Genomic DNA, 20230 nt, shown 5'->3' on the forward strand with positions numbered 1-20230 from the left:
AACTCCAGTTGTTTCAGGGAGTATCGTTCTAGCTGTGAAGCTCGTCCAATCTGCCTTATCAAACAACCATCTTTTAGAGATGGGGAATGTTTTTCTTGTAACATCAGTTACAATTTACAACGGGAAATGAACGAGTAAAACAGGTGGGGGGAGCTCAGAAATTAATCTTGCTATGTCATCCTTTTCCAATCAAAATTCGGCAAGTATATGCTGCAAACAGTGACATGAAACGGACGCTTCATTCTAATGGCGACCGCTTGTAGATTGTATTTAGATCAACAGCTTCGGGGGTAGCTCTGGTCGATATTAGTATGGCTACTCCACCTCTAACTCTAATATTTGGCGGTTGATCTCGCCGAAATATATCATATCCTTTTAGTTTAAAAATACAAATCGGGTCTACAACATGTACCAAGCGTTGGAGCTCATGGATGTTTGAAAAACATCCATTGATGTTCCATTGTACTATCGACTCGCTGATTTTAAATTATATTATAGCCTAGGTTTTCCCTTCGGCCATCCTTTTTTTCTTTTTTTCTCCATCTTATGAACAGCATCGTGTTCGTGGAGAAGGTCGTCGCCCGTAAAGCTTCCGGTCTCCGAATCGGAGACCACCGAAGCCGCCGATGACGACGGGCATGGATCGGCACCGGTTACAGGCGCCGATTGTGGGGCGGCAACCTGGCCGACCCCAGACAGGGGGTCGCACCGGTCACCGCATGTGAAAAAAAATTTCACAGGGGGGACACTCGTCCCCCCTGTGAAATTTTTTGTGGCTTCTGAAGCTTAGAGGCCACTTCAGTTACAGGAGGCTTGGGAGCCTCAAAAACAGATTCTGTAGTTATCACCTTTTCCTTGTCATCAAGAATCTCACTGAGACGGACTTGGTATTCTGCTTTGGCATCCGTTTTCTTCAGAACAAGAGTAACTTTCAGTGTTTTATCTTCAGGAGGCTGTACTAATATCTTTGGTTTTATAGGATCTTTACTACTGAAAGGTTTCATTTTATTATCAATAATTCTTTCAATCATATTAGTCAAGGTCGGAGCAAGTTTACTGATGAGTTGACTTTCATCGACAGCAACTGGAGCAGGAACAGGAACGGCAGCCGCAGCCGCAGCCTGAGCATAAGTTGTTGTTGCTCTAGGCCTGGGGGCGTTAACAATCTTCTTTGCTTCGAAGTAGCTGACCTTTTGCAGGGTTTAATTACTTTTGTTTATACGACAAACCAGAAATCTAAAGCTTTTGTTAATCAGCAATCATGAAGATACAAATAATACTGATCTAGTAATATGAGTAATAAAGGGACTTTTACTCTATCCTAGTATTTCACATAAGATTTTTGAATTAATAATTGAATAAATATTTGATGTTAATAAAAACTAATATTTTAGCAATTGTGTTACTGTCCATTTTAAAGAATTTGACGATCATATCTCACTTTCAAATGAAATAAGTTTAAATGAAGTGCAGCAAAAAATGTGTATATGTAATTTAATAGGTGTACAAGGAAGTCATGTGGTGTCCACATTACATTTTTTTTATAAGCCTCTCTCATTATTATTTTACTATACTAATAATTAAAAATTTGTCCCTTTTAAAATTATTCATGTTAAAAAAGTGTAAAATGTTTTAAAAGTTACTATGAACTTATAAATGAAATCTGTTAGTAGTAGTAATATAGTTCATTACAGAATGCCCATAATTTAAAAACAAGTTTTGTTTTAAGGTACAGACACCATAACCCCTGAATAATTATCTCTTTAAAAAACCAACTGCTATTAGTTATCCACAGATGAGACCATATGATCAGTCAGTTTCATAAGAAGATTAAATGGAAAAATTACCATCTTAATAAATATTTTTCTATGTTGCAGTTAGCAAGGAAATTGTTGTTAGAAAAATGAGAGGAAAGATAGGTAAAACAAATTTTATTCTTACTAAAACTTACATAAACTATTTTATTAATGGTATTACATTATTAATAAATTTGTTACAAAATATATATGTTTTTCAGAGGTGATGAACCAGAGGAATCAATTCAAGACACTGAAAAATACTGTAAAACTAAGGATTGGAGTCCTTGGTCAAGCTGTTCAGCCAGTTGTGGAGTTGGAATAAAAATGAGAACACGTAAATTTATTGATAGACTTGGAAATAAATACTGTCAACACATTAATATCATTGAAAAGGACAAGTGTATGATGCCACCATGCACTAAAGAAGAAGTTGTGAGTTTTACATTTCATTTATAAATAATACAATCTAACCTTTTTTTACAATTTCATTTAATTCTTTGTATGTTATATCTTCTTCAGTCCTGAAGTAGCACATAGGTATACAATTCCATTTTTACTTCCTAGTAAAAAGTAAAGGATGTATTGTGATTGTGAAAAATGTTGGTTTTCAGATTTCAATGGAAATATCCATTTTGACCATCCCTGAATCGATTTCAACTAGTTTCAGCGTGACATCTGTACATATGTACGTATGAATCCCGCATAACTCAAAAAAAGATTAGCCGTAGAATGTTCAAATTTTGGTTTTAGGACTGTTGTAAATCTAGTTGTGCACCTCTCATTTTGATTGCAATTGACTGTACCAAAAGTGACCAAAAAAGCCCAAAATTCCAAAAATTTGGATTTTGGACTTTTTCTTAACTGCAATAATAAGTCCTCATTGAGAGCTTTTCAACAATATATCATAACTTATTTTCATTAGTTCCAGAGTTATAGCCAAATAAAATTTTAATTAATGAAATATTTGGATCTTACAGGGGAAGGCACATTGGTTTGAATCCGACTTCATCTCTTTTTTTTTAAATTTAAATATATCTTCCGATTGTAAAAGAAATTACAGTAAATAAATTTGTAATTTAATAGGCATACAAGGAAGTCATGTCGTGTCCACATCAGATACTAGGCAAGAAATATAATCTTGCCTAGTATTGCTGTATGTATGCTTGATTAGTTAAAAAATAGTCTTAGATACAAATGTAGAATATGTACACGCTTGTGCACTTAAGGATTGCTGGATCACTATCTCAATGTACACATAAAATGTGCACTTCTTTCAATCTGTGGTGAAGCATTGTAAAAAAATCAAAAAATTGTTTTTATTATAAACTTAAGATGCTTTACTCAGAAAAAACCCAAAAAAATATTACTAAAATTCAGTACTTTTTTTACTTATAAGTGAATACCAGTTAGTTTAAAATTATAAAATTTATAAACTTACAGAAATTTTAAAATAAAATTATAAACTTACGATACTGTACTAAGAAAAAAATTACTTCTAAAATAATTCATTTCTTTTTTACTTGTAAGTGACAACCACTCAGTTTAAAATGTTACAATACAATGTTAAAAAAAAACTAAGTTTTTCTAAAAGAAATTATAAATATAGAGATTATATATAGAATTATAAACTTATGATAATTTTCAGAAGAAAAAAACAAAAAGAAAGATATTACTGAAATAGTACATCTCTTTTTTCACATATAATTAATTGGCTTCTAATTCTTTTATTCTGAAATTAGTCTTGGTGGAAGTTGTAAAAACAATTGCAATCCTTCAAAATGCATAAATATTACACAAATTGCACTTAATCCTACTTCTATGAATACAGCCAGCATCCTTGCACCTTACTGCACCTGCAGCTTCAATAGCTAAAGGAAGGGAGGTCCAGCTTTAAGCTTTTTTCAGGAAACATTAATGGCGCATTATATATTATAGTATTGTATATTTCCAGGTCTATCTGCTCATTTGCTTATAGGGAGTAGTTTCCTTCTTCATCATTTGATGATTCTGAAGAATCATTTTTTTTGCAAAATTGCAAAAAATACCTTTCAAATAACTTTAGTTAGGCTTTGGTGTATTCTTATTTGAAGAAGTGAGAATCTAGTATGTCATTTTTCTTTACATGCAATTCATTGCAGTCTTTACGGTACTGAAACCAAGAATTGACACAAGCAGAGTCCATAAAATGTTCAGTGACTTTCACAGGTCACTTTTTTGTTCTGTGGTCAGATCTGTATTGACTAATACGCCTATTAATCAAATCTATCCTGACCATGTTCTCATTATATTTTTGTATATTATTTGGTTGAACACCAATGTGCTGCTTGTCAGTTTTAGAATATGTATTTATCATTTTCTGTAGCTCTGTACCATGTTTGGTAGAGACTAGTGTTAGAGATCTATTGTCATATCATTTAAGGATTACAGTCTTATTATCAACACTTACTTTATAATCAGATGACCTTCCTTTTTTAATGCAATGTCACTCTTAAGACCAACATGTGGTATACGCTTAGACATTGTTACAGTACTTGATATTCCTTTACTTATGAAGACATTTATTAATGAGGTCCTGGGGAAAACCTACCAAAATAAATTTGCCTGGTACCAAACTTGTACTCTGTTACCAAACTTTTCATCTTTATTAATTTCAGTCCCAATTGGTTAATTGGTTAAAGACTAAAATCTAAACTAATGTGAAATTCTGTCTTTTTCCGTGATGTTATAATGAGTGGAAAATATTTTTACTATAAATAGAAGCTATTCCATTGAATTCTCAAGAGATGTAATGAATGACCTCTAAAATCCATCAGAGGCAAGAGAATATGTTTGCACATTTATTAAAAGGTATCCTTTAAACTGCATTGAAATTTGTATGTTTAGTTTTATTCCTTAAAAATAAAATTTTAAATACATTTAATATATATTTTAATTTATTTCAGCCTGATCCTTTATGTCCAACTGCTGAATGGACAGAATGGAGCCCATGCTCTGTTTCTTGTGGTACAGGAGTATCTATTCGCACAAGAACTCTTTTGGGTGATGAAACAAAAAAAGAGAAATGTGGTAATCGAGTTCAATTAGTTCAACAATTCACCTGCTCTCAGGAAGATTGTACTTTTGATTTAACAGCTGCTAAAGGTAGAAAAGTTTCATTTGTATATATTAGTGTTAGTTGATATTATAAATATTATTCTTACTTTGATGCGAGAGTTGGTGAACCTATATATGATGTAATGATGGATGATGTTAATTGTGCAGCTGATATCTACTGTAATATTTTCTAACTCCTTGACATGAGTGACTGTCAATTGAGAGAATTCTCTATTCTTTTATGAAAAAGAAAAATGTGTGTGTATGTACTACATCTGCATGTCATGATTAGTAGATGCATCATACAGCTAATTATTGAGTGAATTGACCATGTCAGTTTTACACTTAATAAAATTAATTCAATATACATAATAAATTCTCATATTATTACAATTTATTTTTTCCATTGTTCCCCTTGTTTCATTACAAAGTAACTGAAACAAAGTTATAGTGACTTACACAACATTTTTACTTATACACATCTAATGCAAATCTCACTAAGATTCATATTAGGTCACTAAGATTTATGTTGGGTTTAATTAAGCATGTGCATTTTTTGTTTCAAATTGTTAAAAATATTAAAAATTCTGTTATTGTTCATATTACAACAACTTCTGGAGAATAGTGTAGTTTTTTTACACTAGAGAGAAATTAAAAACTAAAAAAGAACAATTCTACATTACTCATACCAATAATGTATAGAATATTTGTTTGAATTTTTATTTTATTTCAATAATGCGTATCTAACCATTGTTTTAGAAATTTGTGTTCTGGAAGAAGATCGTGGACCTTGTCGGGGTGAATTTCAACGCTGGCGATATGAACAGATGAAAGGAATGTGTATACCATTTTTATATGGTGGATGTCGTGGTAACAGAAATAATTTTGCTACTGATACAGAATGTTTGGCACAATGTTCTGGTATTCGAAGTAAGTAGCTTTTTTGTTTGAATTTAAATGACAATAAAAATATGAATAAATGCTATTTAGCTTAACTAAACAGTATTTCAAATTTCTTTTCTAAACAAGTCACTAGGGATTTTCTTTTTTTCCAAAATTATGTGGTATTCAGGTATAGTTAAAAATTCACCCTGAATTATAATTGAAAGAATGCTTAACCATATTTTTACAGTTTAAACTTTTATGGTAAGCATTAATCCTTTTGCTTCTGAATTGTTGAATTATGACAGCTACCTTAGAAAATTTTATTACCTAATAAATTAATAAAACTACATATGTTCAAAGCAGGTTTATAGTAGTAACCGAGTCAATAAATTAAAAATCATCAATACAACAAATTTTTAGGGTTTTGGGTAAATGTAAAATGCATCCTTTATAACTTTACGATTCACAAGATCTGAATTGACTTTGGGAGTAGCAGCATAGAAGTTGATGGGTGTGAGGTAATGATAGAACATACAAAATCATGTTTAATAAAATAATTCCTTTATATCACAAAACCTAACACAGGGTGCGGTTTCACTTCATTCTATTTTTAAGTGGCTAATAACCACAACAGTAAGCTCCATAAAAAATAAATATAAATATAATCAATACCCACAAGGAAAATGGGTAGTTAACAACATGAATATAAATAAATTTGGTTGGAGTAACTACGGTAGCAGACTGTGAGCTTCCCTTCAAAAAATGAATAAAAAACCTCTAAAATGTTATGTAAAGAATAAGTTTTTCCTTTGTTTTTACTTTATTAAATTTTTATAAGTATTATGGTATAAAAAACACTCTATAAAGTGGAAAATATTCATTCTTGTATTACCTTACTATCTCATATATTTTTGTTGAAATGTATAAAACTGTAATAGAATTTATAATATTGTTTAGGAGTGGGTGAGGGAATACTAACAGGAGTTTGAAAGGCATAAATACTAGAAAAACAAAAATAACTTGTAAGAAATTCAGATTTCATGATTTTATTGATAGAGCAAGTAATTGTGTTATTTGTAACTGAATAAGTGAGAATAGAACTTAACCCAACCATTGCTGCAGATGTAATATATACAGTAGCAGTGATTTTGACATCATGCTACCACCTCACAGACATAATGCTATTTTTCTTAGGTTTATGATGGGGTAAGCATATTGATATAAAGATACATATTGTATTATATAAGTTATTGAAGTCTTAAATGATATGTAGAAGTACAAGTAGTATAATGCTGTTTAAAATAATTGTGTGTGTCTGTGTGTGTCTCTCTCTCTCTCTCTCTCTCTCTGTGTCTGTGTGTGCACGTGCATGTGCGCGCTAAGTTGAGGTAATGAAATATGAAGATAAGTCTGTTATGCAAAATATTATCAGTCTATTATATAAAAATAAGTTTTATAAAGTTTGTGAAAGGAAGTCTAAATTGATGAAAACTGAAGGGCTTGAAAGCTTACACACAGGAGGAATTAATTTAAGGGACAGACACTTTGAACAGATAATAGATTGTTGGTGTAAATGTAAAGTTAGGATTACAATGCAGAAAAGACAAGTAATAGTAAAATCAGATTGTTAACAATTAAATGATGTAACATTTTTTTATAATGTTAACAATCTAGGTAAATTCATTTAGATTCCATACAAATAAAAATATCAAACACTAGAAGTTATTAAACTACTTCTGTGGTAAATGATAATAAAAGTTAAGTATTTTCTAAATAGAAATATAGTTTTTATTTAGAATATATTTTTTTTTACACTGCCAAATATACCTTTTTTCTGTTTCAGAAATTTGTTAAAATTTTAACATCTAATAAAAATTTTATTTCACACTTAAACCTAACAAGAAGGTATATTAGATCAACAAAGAATGTAACCTCATATTATTTTAAGAACTTGGATCGTGTGATTGGTCATACAGTGTAGCTACATAACATAAAGAAATAAAACATTTCCAGTTTCACATTTATTTACATGCTACTGGATTCCTTTTGGAATTATCAATATTATAAGTTTTGAGATTAAATATTTCATGAAGAGACATTAGTTTATTTACATTTTAATTATTTGTTTATTTGACATTGCTGCACTATTCTCATATATTCTGACATCCTCTCGACCTCTTTTTGGTTAGATAATTGAGATTATTTTACTGATTGATAAAATAAATCAAAAAGTTAACAGCTAATTTTTAATTAAAAGAAAAAAATCTGAATTTTTGTATTATATTGCTCTCAGTTTTTAATTACAATAATCATGTTGCTTATTGTTTGTGCTCTAATTAGGTTAATTATAAAAAGGCGTTACTCATATCTTTCAGATCTCATAGGAACAAGTTCTTCAAATTCAAACAATTCAACTGCAAACTTTTCACCTCAAGATTGTGTTGTGTCTGATTGGAGTACTTGGTCAAATTGCAGTGTTTCTTGTGGTAGAGGAATAAAAGCTAAAACAAGGCAAATTTTGGTATGTACTAATTAAATTTAATTATTTTATATTTCTTTGTATTAACAAAATTTTTAATTTCTGTAAAAATTTGGATTGTATTATTATTCTTGGTTTTAAGCAATCATAAAAATTTGCAATTTACCCGAATGAAGATACAAATTATGAAAATTAACACAACCAGTTTTGGTGTTCTAAAAATCTTGCATATATTACTCTAGGATTTAAACTCAAAAACTTCATAAAAGGCAGATAGATATATTACCGTTTCATCATGGAGGTTGACAAAATTATTTTAGTGATGAAATGTGCTGCTGGAAAGTAACCATTTTGGCTAAATATTCTACTGAAATTTGACTAATTATATATTAACATCATGATTATCTGTGATCACAGTCTGAGCAACCTCCTTGAATCTGTTTCCTTAATTTGATAAGTTTGTCATTATAAACAAAATTTGGTTTTCTAGATCCCTGTATCTTCAAGAGATTCCTTATCACTTTTTAATTACATGAACCACTTGATATCTGTACTTGAGATAAACATATGTACCATTGTTATGCATTAGTCTTATTAACTGCTAAGTCACTATCAGCGACTAAACAGGAAAAGTGCATCTCACTTTTCTAGCACAGAATTTGATATTCTCTTTATTAAACAGGCTAAGGTGTTACACTTTTCCACTACGAAAACTTTATAGCACTGTCATTCCTGAAAATATGGAGCCATGCAGTATTCAAATTGCAAATTAAATATTATTCTACAGGTTGCTTGCATTGCTTTCTGTTAAATGTAGAAAAAATAAAATTATCAAATTTATTGGTAACAGTTTTGCTGTATCATAATATTCTGAAACTATTGAAAATTTGTTTTTATGGTACCAAAAAATATGTTGATGTTTTATTATATAATTTTTGTCTCTTGTTTTAGTGTCCATGTAAAGTTTCACAAAATTGTCTAAAATATCTACAGCCAATCAAATTTGTAAATTTCTTCAATAATGGGATACATTTTTTTGATGATCTATTTTTGTAGAGCTTTAGAATTCAGTTGATGTCAGCTGAAGAATATGAATCAGTAAAATTATGAAATCATCAGTATTTGTAACATTAAAAACAGCTTTAGTTTCATGCATTATTCAAATAATGTACTGTGATAATTCACTTATAACTTTATGAAAAAGAAATATTATTGAATAATAATGGAAAAACATAAACTAATTTTTCCAGAAACTTTTATGTTCATTTACATTTACTCTTCAGAGAAAAAGGTTCTATGAAATATAGTAAAAATTTACTTAAGATAGTTAATTACTTTAAATAAGACTATTTCAGCACAGAGATATAGATTGCGAAAAGCCTGATGATGAAAGTTAGTATTTTTAGGCTTTCTAACAGATTGAAAAAAAAAAAAATCATGTATGATATTCAAGATTGTGAAATAAATTGTCAGATATTATATTATGCTGGCTGTCCATTTTTAAATGTAATAGGGAGATGCTCATCATTGATATTATGTCTTAGATGCTATAGCCAAATAATTGTAGGTGATCTGATATGAGACAGTACTTACTCCCAGAATTGCAGAGCCATTCCCAGAAATAATGAATACCCCTGTGCCAGGCTTAATAGAAAAAGTGATGAGTAAATTAATTTTAAATTGCATTTTTCATTAGGCCAAATATACCGTCTTATTTCATTTCATACAATGTTTCACATCAGCATGCTAAATCCAATGGAATCCAGGTGAGTTCTATCCTATAAGCGATACTCACTTTATTCATGTATGACTAGTGATACTTGTACCTCTGATGTTTTTTACTTGCATTATAAGTACAGGAATATACTGTGTAAAGCAACAATTAACCTAACCCTTTCCGATAGAAACTGTTTATTATAATTTATACTCTCCCTTCCTCTTTCTTCCCCTGTTTCTCTCTCTGTTTAGTAAGGGAATCAATTAATAAGAAATTAAAATTTATTTTTCAGGTTAATCCTAGAAATGGAGGACTACCTTGTCCAACGTTAAGTCTAAGAAGACGTTGTTTTAAGAGATGTTAGTAGGGATGATATTTTTCATTATTGATAATATTTGTTTACTTCTTTTACTGTTTTTGATAAGTTATTCTTGTGATATAAATAAGAGATTAGTTTATTATAATCATTTTATACTTGTGATTAATGTGCACAGCCTTTTTGTGATCATGTTGTTAACATACTGATGAGATACAATATAGACTCTCCTTCTAATGGCATGTATTTTACCTAATATTGAATAACAAATAAAATAACATTTTAAAATAAATTTAATTTAAAATTGTTTAAATTATTTTAATAACTTCCTTACAACTTGAAGGTAAATAATAATGATATCCTTGTGATGACTGCATTACTCCAATGATACATCATGCATTATCTTACTAATAACAGCTACGTATATAAATAATTATGGGAACATTGTACAAGTATAAATTTGAAGAGTTATGTTTGTGCATTTATACGAATAGTTTAAATATCACATTACTAATAATTAAAAAGATTACAACAAAAAATGTATTAAAATAAATTGTTTGCTGATTCTAGTAAGCGAGCAAATTGATGTAAACAAGTAGCAATAATTTAATCTCCTCCAGTGAGCAGTCCTAAAAAATTAATATATTTCTTCCAGAATCTCCAGCTATCTTGTGTTTGTATTATGAATATTTTGAAATTATATTTATTGATTTATTCACCCTGGCTAACTGCAGACTGATGTCTGTAATAAAATTTTGACATTCAATAAAAGTTTGACATTCAGGTCAAAAGAATCTCATGAATGAGGGTTTGCCTCATTCATAGGCAAGACACTATAATATTACAATTGCTCTTCTGATCAGTTCTAATAAATGGACAAATTCTAGTTAATGGACATGTATATTTGTTTTACAATATCAATTAAATATAAATTTTAATATTGTTTACAGAGTTAATTTCAACACTGGGTTTCTTTACAATAATGTACCGTTTCAAGATCTTTTAAATCCTGTTTTTAAAAATTCTCAATTTGTCAGTTTAATATTTAAGATTAATTAGACAAGGTTAATGACTGAAGCGAACATTAGGTTATTTTTGGTCAGGTTATGTTCTCAGGAATGATCAACCTGAGATTGTCCAAGACTATACTTCATTTACATTCATACATATCATTCTCATTCATCCTTTACAGTTAATACCTTACGGTGCTTCCAGAGGCTAAACAGAAAAAAGAAAAAAAAAAGGTTATTTTCACTCAACCCACTGTTTGGTCTAGTGGTGATCTCGTCATCACAAATCAGCTGATTTCAAAGTCGAGAGTTATGGTAGTTCCAGAGCAGTGCCGGCTCATTGCTAAAATTAGTGGGGGTGCTACAACAGAAAATTTTTAGCCTTTGTTTTAAAATTGTGTAAAAGGAAACAAACATGAATAAAAAGAAAATTTATTCAGAAACTTGATAAAATTCTAAAAGAACAAAACCGAACATTTTTTACTTATTTTAACATAAATTATTGCAGTTCAAGCATGATCTATTCATTTAAAAATGAAATCCATTCTTCTTTCTTTAATTTGTGCATAAAGATCAATAATTTTCTCCTTGATAATAATCAGTAGTAGGAAGCAGGATAATAATCTAATTCTACACTTTATCACATTCAAGAATATGATACACTCTTTTTGAGCACAATACACTTGGAGTAAAAAAAAAAACTACCTTCCACCACCATGTCAGGGTCGGCACAGCGGAAGCGACAGTACTGTCTCTCCCTTGCAATCTCATGTGCAGCTTCCTATGTGCGCATGCGCACCACAGCCAAACACCATTCTGCTGGAACTATGAAGCACACAGTTCCATATGAAGATTTTTGTATCTTTTTCATAAACTGGAGATGGCTACTGACATTAAGCTTAAGGATTATATATTGTAAAAGTATAAAGAAAGAATTAAAGAAAACAGAACTCATTATATTAAATGTTATTAATAATATGATATGGAAATAGTTGGTACTGCAGTTCCAGAGTGCCTATATCCAAGCCGCTACTGTTCCAGAGGCTAAACAAAAAAAAAATAAGGGTTATGTTCACTGAATAGTTAGTTATCTAACGTAACTTTAACCTTTCTTTTTCTGTTTAGCCTCTGGAATCGTCATAAGGTATTACTTCAGAGGATGATATGTATGAAGTGTAGTCTTGTACAATCTCAGGTTGACCATTCCTGAGATGTGTGGTTAATTGAAACCCAACTACCAAAGAACACTGGTATCCATGATGTAGTACTAAAATCCATATAAAAGTAGCTGCCATTACTAGGATTTGAACCTTAGAACAACCTAACTTAAGGTTATCTAACCTTAACCAAAACGTAACTAGACTTAATTAAATTTACTTAAAAAAAGTTATTTACTTTGTAAATAATGTATATTGCAGATTTACCTAAACCCACACCTTAAGTTTCACCCAATTTAATTTAGTATTTTGAATCGTAACTTTAATTTTAGTCTTTTGTGAATCTAATCTCATTCTTAACATAATTTCATTGAAACCATATCATCATTTACAACATTCTCTTCGTGAATCATACACAAATAAATTAATTTTCATGAAAAGACATTCCCTAGAACATTTTGGGTATTGTTAACAATGCCTAGACAATTATAAAATTGCCTGAGGATTTTAGGCATTGTCTAGTTAGTCTCAACAATGTTGGATGATTTTAAGCATGCCGACATTTTCATCATTGCATGATTTCAGTCATTGCCAGTAACATATATATATATATATATATTTGTATTTGCTACGTGAATTCTCATATTCTTTTTAAATTATCTTTGGGATTGTAATCACTTCTACTGAATTTTTAAATTGCATTGTGAAATGCAAAGTTTGTAATTTGTTAATGCAGTTAATTACATTTTTAAAACTTCTATCCCACATATTAATAAGTATGAGGATAAGTTGATTTCATAAATTTATTTCACAAAAAACAGACATATTAGATTAGTTTTTAATTTCTATTGGAAGAAAAGGTCTTGAAAGATAATCTCAATACAGAAAGAAAAAGATTTATGCTTTGAAGTAATAAAAAGTAAGGGTTATATTTAACCACGGAATCCTTGACTGCTGCTTTTTAAAGATAACTGGTATAGAGATAATTGCTTGAAAGATTATCAAAACTGAGAAACTCATAAGAAAATAAAAACTGTGTTTTTTAAGAAGTATTATAATTTCTGACCGTAGTGTATACAGTATCACTGGGCAACTAAGATAATTGCATTCCATCACACTTTATGTTATAACTGTTAACATGATCATGTTTAGAAGTGATCACTAATCACTACTGTTTGGAACACTTTATGTTTATTTGAAGTGTTTAGGAAAAGTAAAAAAAACCTGACTTGTAAAATCATGCTGCCTCAATTCTAGGTAAAAATGCTCCAATCTCCTGAGAGAATATAGTTGGTCTTAATTCCTTCTGTCTAACATTTCATTAAGATTAATTTGTGCAGTTTAGTTGTGCATTGTTACAAAACCAGGGTGGCAAGATACTATGAAATTGAATGGAATACTGATGGATAATTTTTTGAAAGACTTTTTAAACTACTCTCTTTGTATACACATATATTGTATTTTATATATCTATATAAAGAGTTGAGTATGTAAGTGGTACAGGCCTAAAATTCAAAATAAAAAGGATGTCCCTCTTTAGGAACAGGGAAACCTGCATCCCCTGTTCACCTATTGAAAGGAGCTTCCTTTCAACAGTGGAGAAAAAAAATTTGATAAACTTAAAGAGCCTTTGCAATTTAAATAATACATTAACTAACACCTTCAATTATAAATTGTGAAATATCACATCAGCACCAGCTGCAGATCTAGATCTAAGGTACTTCAGGGCCTTTAGAACCTCCTCTTTTGAAATAAAAGGCAGATTAATATTTTTTTATACTGTAATCTTCATCACAGACGGCAGCATTTGTGGGATTATTCATCTGAAATACAGAATAAAAATAAGATCCAATCTCGTACACAACTATTGTGCTTTTTATTGGCCTCAATCGCAGTTTCATTTAGAAAGCTTATTATATTTGATTCTTTGAAGTTTTATGAACTACACTTGTGATCAGCATTTGTACCTCTAGTTTTAGAAATCTTTTAAAAGTATTTTTGCTTACTTTTGAAACTACAAATATTCAAAATAGTTTGTACGTCATACAAGTTCTTTTTTACTACCTATATCAATATTTAGGTTTGAACATTGTATCACTTTCAGGAAGAGCAATGCAAGAAACCGTTTGAACAGCAACATTTTTTGAGAAATATGGTTTCCCATATGCTTATAAATCAATCACCAAAACAAGAAGCAGCTACATTAATTTGGCAGAAAGGAAGAAAGTATTGTCATTCTTCTGGGTGAATGCTCTTTATGATTCTCTTGACTAACCAAGTAAATCAGTAAATATAGTAAATCAATAGTCACCCCAATGAAAAAAGAGTAAGTCCCTCAGAATTTGATGAAACTACTTCATCTATTATGTAAATAACAAGGGGATCATGAAGTGCTTCAGAAAACATGAAATGATCATTCTTTGCGGAAACAAACATCAACCTCAATTTAGAAAATATAATATCAAGAAGATTTTTACTATCCTCGAACATGATTGAAATCACTATACATTAAACTGTTCATACATACCCAGGTCATCCATGAAATTGAACAGTACTCTACTTTGTTTTTATAACAAAAAATTAGCGTTACGCTTAACAGAGCAATTTATCCAGTCAGTATCAGGTGAAATGAAATCACCGATATTCATTATATAACAAGAGCTCAATACGTTTAGTTATCTTATTAAAATATGACTCAAGTAAAATAGGGAGGGCTATAATAATCATTAGATTCCTTTCCAACAATAGATTCCTTTCATTTCTCAGTTTAACTTCAATCCAGACAAATTCAGGATACTTTCCTTAATCATTTTTACAACAGCTCTGAATTGAAGACCGAACTGCAACCAGAAAACCACTACCTAATTTCATTCCAGAAATATTGACTTGTACAGTTCTGTACAAAATTATTGAGATTGTGACACAAAATTATTGTTCAAGGAAGACTCAGGGACAGCAACAATTTTCAAATATATCATTATATTCGCTACTGATATAAAAAATTCATCAGTTTTAATGGAAGTCCTCTTAGATTCTGAAACTTTGCTCAGAGGAATTTACAAGTCATTAACAAGGCTAGAAAAAACGCATGCCTTCTTGGGTCTCTTAGCATTCCTATCAGGACAAAGCACCTGATAGATTTTAAAAAGGAGTAGGCATACAACAGGTATGACACAAAGTGTTGAAAGACCTGACTAGGTTTCAAAGAAGGCCATACCAATGAACCTTATCAGGAATCTTTTCAAAATTCTAATCATTCACCTCAACATGAATATAGATTTAAACTTGTCTTATGGTAGCTGACTTAGTATAGTTCACATCTCTGATTAAAGTGGGTTCAACAATAATTTTTTCTACATCATCAGTAACAGTAGGGCTAAATCTGATGGCAAATAACGCTTTCCTTTTACACTTTACCAAGTGAAGTGAAGATTTTTCCCGCTACCAACTATAATTTTCTTACTAACTTTCATTTCTTTTTGAGCCTTACTATGTGATTTAGTGACTCATTTGCATTGTGTCTTTTCTTCAATACATCAATGTTTTGGTCAATGTTGTCTTTCTTATTAAGCAATTTTTTTTAACCATGGAAGCAATTTTTTAACCAATTTTTTTAAGCAGTTTTTTTTGTTTGTGGATGAAAAACGCCTGAGCGTTATCATTGCCTGGAATTTTTATTAACAAACGGGTAAAATAGCTCCAAAATAATAAAACTTATAAGGTGTAAAATCTATATCTAAGGTATTAATCATATAATAAAAATTTATTAAAACAAAAGTTAAAAAAGTGAAATAAAACTCAAAACTAATATCGCGGACGAAGTCTTTAAAATATAAAAGTTAAAATAATAGAATAAAGAAACTACATAAAACTTACCTAATTCCGATAGGTTGTGCAAAAGGCTCCCTTCTCGGATTATAAAATTTAAAGACAGAACCAAAAAAATCAAAATTGAAAGTAAAGGTTAAAAATGATCAAAAACTCTTCTAGCATAAAAATATGTATGATAATATTAAATTTTTTGCAGTAACCTGGTACTGCAAAAACATAAATACGGAAAATGTGGTAGTAATATGGGAAACCACAACTGTGATAGGGGCTATATTCAATTTCAGCTATGTTGTCTGGCTCCAAAAGCCAAACTATGTTTCCACAAAGTGGTCTTGGCATTGTGAAGATGTTATTTGTACAACTAGGAAGTAGAACAATTCCATTGTGTAGATGTTAAATATCCATAATAATATTTGCACAGGCAGTAGAAAGAAAAAAAACCCACCGGGTTGGTCTAGTGGTTAACGCGTCTTCCCAAATCTGCTGATTTGGAAGTCGAGAGTTACAGCGTTCAAGTCCTAGTAAAGCCAGTTATTTTTACACGGATTTGAATACTAGATCGTGGATACCGGTGTTCTTTGGTGGTTGGGTTTCAATTAACCACACATCTCAGGAATGGTCGAACTGAGAATGTACTGGACTACACTTCATTTACACTCATACATATCTCATCCTCATTCATCCTCTGAAGAATTATCTAAACGGTAGTTACCGGAGGCTAAACAGGAAAAAAAAAAAGAAGTAGAAAGAAAAGAATCCCACGACGCAAAGACATAATGTGGAAGCACAGGCTTTAGGGTGAAAAGTAATGATAATTTTATTTTTGATCAAACCTTAAAAAACATATTTAAAACATAAAATAATATAAACACACACAAGATATGAATGAAAATTAGGGATCTCTGTAGTAATTAGGTACACATTTATTGGTGATTACCATCAGAAAAATAATCTTTTACTTATAGAATTAAAAAAATATTAATTATATACTACACAACACTTAACGTAATTATTAATTACAAAACACTTATGTAAATATGTAGATTAATAAAAAAAAGAAACTCGGAAAAAAAATTACATGTTAATTCATTAAGTTGTTATGATGTTATTCATAAAGTAATAAAATTAATCCCAGATATGTGACAATGAGTATAAAGTCTTAGTTAAGAGTTAAGAAAATCACATATTTATTGTATGTATTAAAGCTGATAAAATAGCAAAGTATTGTGTTTACTCATTAATGTCCTTAATGCTGAATGACTTGTAATATTATCTGGCAGGATGTAAATTTAATTTCAAAACTTTTTGTGAATTGATTATTTGGAGGGGTCTATAGTATCTGAATTACACATAATAAATTAGAAAAAAAAAATTCATTTGTTTTATAAATATATAAAATTGTTATTCATCTCTTATATAATTAATTGTTTTAGATTTAAACTTATCGTATTTTATTTTTTCAACCAATGTTACTTGTGTAATAACTTAATTACTTATTGGTTGATAAGGAGGAGAATGAACTCACATGAGTTCCTAATTTTGGTAAAATAAAGTGTGTCGTTATATGATAACTGAGTGTCAAGGTAACATTAAGATTTAACGCTAGCCTTTCATGAGAGAGGTTGATAGTTCAAGACCTGGCCAAAGCAGTTATATTTTAATGTTGACAGCTCCTTAATACTCTCCCTTGCCACCATTTTGCTGGATTTTAATTAATAATGCTGAGTAAGGCAGCAAGTTGTCACCATTACTTTAAATTACATATGGATAAAAAAATAAAAGAATTAAGAATCACCTTAAACTATATTTTAATGCAGAAGCCTTTAATGATGATGTAGTCTGCTGGGGAAACATTGAAGCATTAAAACAATAAGCATTGCCATGTGTAGAATGAAAAGCAAAAAAAAAAAATTGTTCAAATAACTGTGCCTAAGTGCACCTTTCATTATTAAGAACTTATGCAACTGGATCATTAATATCATTAAATAAAGTCCTTGTTAATCTAATCAAATATATAAAAAAATATTATATTTGTATAGTATATCAAATATATATATTTTATTTATATTTAATAACACCTTCAGATACATTTTCCCTTATTTAAATATTATATTATTAGTAAATTATCTCACATTGTTAAGTTTAAAATGGTGCACATATACTTGTAAAATATCAATGTTTAAAGACTATTATAATTAATGTATTTATATTTAGGTTAACATTTTAAGTTACATCTTTTACTGTTTGATTAGACAATGCTATTAGAAAGACAAAATATATATTATATATATATTTTCCTAATATATTATATCTGTTCCTCAACAAAGCATAAAGAATTTATTTATTTATATCCAATTATTTGCAATTTTATACTTACACAATTTATTTTAACATGCATTTTATGTATGCAATGTAAATAAATAACACATCGGCTTATGCCATGCCTTTTCCTGGGTTCAGTTACTACACTATTAGAATTATGATTTTTACATTGTCATAGGAAGTCATATTCTTTTAGAATTGTTTACTCGTACACCTTTAGCTTATTTTAGTTTTTATATGACTATTCACTCCTTCTTACACCACCAGCCTTCTTACCAATTCTTTCATTCTGTCCCATTCTTTCTTATTATCCATTAGATAAAACTGTATTACTCCTCTATGCACTTTTCTGAATTCATCTTCCTAACAGTTAGATGGTAACTTTTTCTTCTTTTATACTTCCTCAAATATAACCTTCTTTGATCATCTTTCATCTGTTGTTCTTATCAGGTGTTCATTTTTATCAAAAATTATTTTACCCACATCCTCTAACACTGATCCATTCTTTTATCTATTTTTTAGTCTTTTAGTCCCTTCTTGAAATTTTCATCATGATTCAACACATGCTTCTTACTACATCCTCATTTATTTATAGTCTAGTTTCTCAAGAGTCAAGTTTCTAATCTATCTATATTTAGTACTGATAAGACACACATTCAAAAGTTTCCTCTTATAAGTCATATCCACATTTGATCAAAATATTTATTTATATTTGTTAACACTCTTCCAACTTGGTGCTATTCTCTTTGATATTTCTTCATCTTGTCCCAAAGTCAAAATCACTTGTACCCAGTTATTGTAAAATATTGCATAACCTTTATTGTTTCTTGTTTTAATTTTATAACCTCTTTATTGTTATTATTATTATTATATATAGTTAATGTAGATTGTTTTCATTTGTTACTATTATTTTCAATCTGTTCCCTTTATATTTTTCCAAATCTTCTAGTATTCCTTAATTTCTGCAATATCTTTACCATCAGTACTGTGTCATAAGCAAATTGCAAATTATTAAATCATTCTTTATTTCTTCTAATCCCTTTATTTTTCCTTAATTTTCTGAAAACACCTTCCAACATTACATTAGATAACTTTGCGAAAGGAATATTCTTGCTTCAGACATCTGCTTACTTTTATATCTTTATTTAGTTATCCGTAACTAATTTTTAGTTTAGCATTGCTGTAGTTGTTTTCAAATAGGCTAAGGTGTGTTGCATTTATTCCAACCTCTTTCAAGATATCCAATATACTTTCCATATAAACACTATCAAAAGCTTTCTCAAATTCGATAAACAGCAATACTACTGAAAAATTACAATCATTTCCTTTTCTGATGTTTCAAACCCAAAATGTTGTTCAAAGTTGAGAACAAAATCCAGTTTGTTCATGTGAGATTATTGCATTGATAAAAAATCTACTGACTTGCAGTTTCTTATATTCTGGCAGCAGTCTTCTTCATTAAATACTAAAATCAATTAAAAAATTAACCATATATCTGAAATCCTCTTTTCTTTTAGACAGTTAATAAATAATATGCAATTTTATAAATCAATGTATCCATCCTTTAATTTCTTGGTTAGATATATCATCCAACCTGCAGGATTTTCCTTCCTACAGGACT

General features: G+C 29.7%; 1 protein-coding gene across 2 annotated transcripts in view; it reads left to right on the forward strand.

The window, feature by feature from the left end:
- LOC142332656 (spondin-1-like) overlaps nt 1-10593 on the forward strand; it is a 59795-nt gene extending 49202 nt beyond the window's left edge. For both annotated transcript variants that reach the window (XM_075379267.1, XM_075379269.1), the window contains 5 exons: nt 2018-2231; nt 4742-4940; nt 5652-5822; nt 8153-8298; nt 10266-10593. In XM_075379267.1, the coding sequence (XP_075235382.1) occupies nt 2018-2231; nt 4742-4940; nt 5652-5822; nt 8153-8298; nt 10266-10337 (802 nt within the window). In that variant the 3' untranslated portion in view covers nt 10338-10593. The remainder of the gene's footprint in view (nt 1-2017; nt 2232-4741; nt 4941-5651; nt 5823-8152; nt 8299-10265) is intronic.
- The last annotated feature ends 9637 nt before the right edge of the window (nt 10594-20230 follow it).

Source organism: Lycorma delicatula, chromosome 1, assembly GCF_047948215.1.
Source record: "Lycorma delicatula isolate Av1 chromosome 1, ASM4794821v1, whole genome shotgun sequence".
Taxonomy (NCBI): domain Eukaryota; kingdom Metazoa; phylum Arthropoda; class Insecta; order Hemiptera; family Fulgoridae; genus Lycorma; species Lycorma delicatula.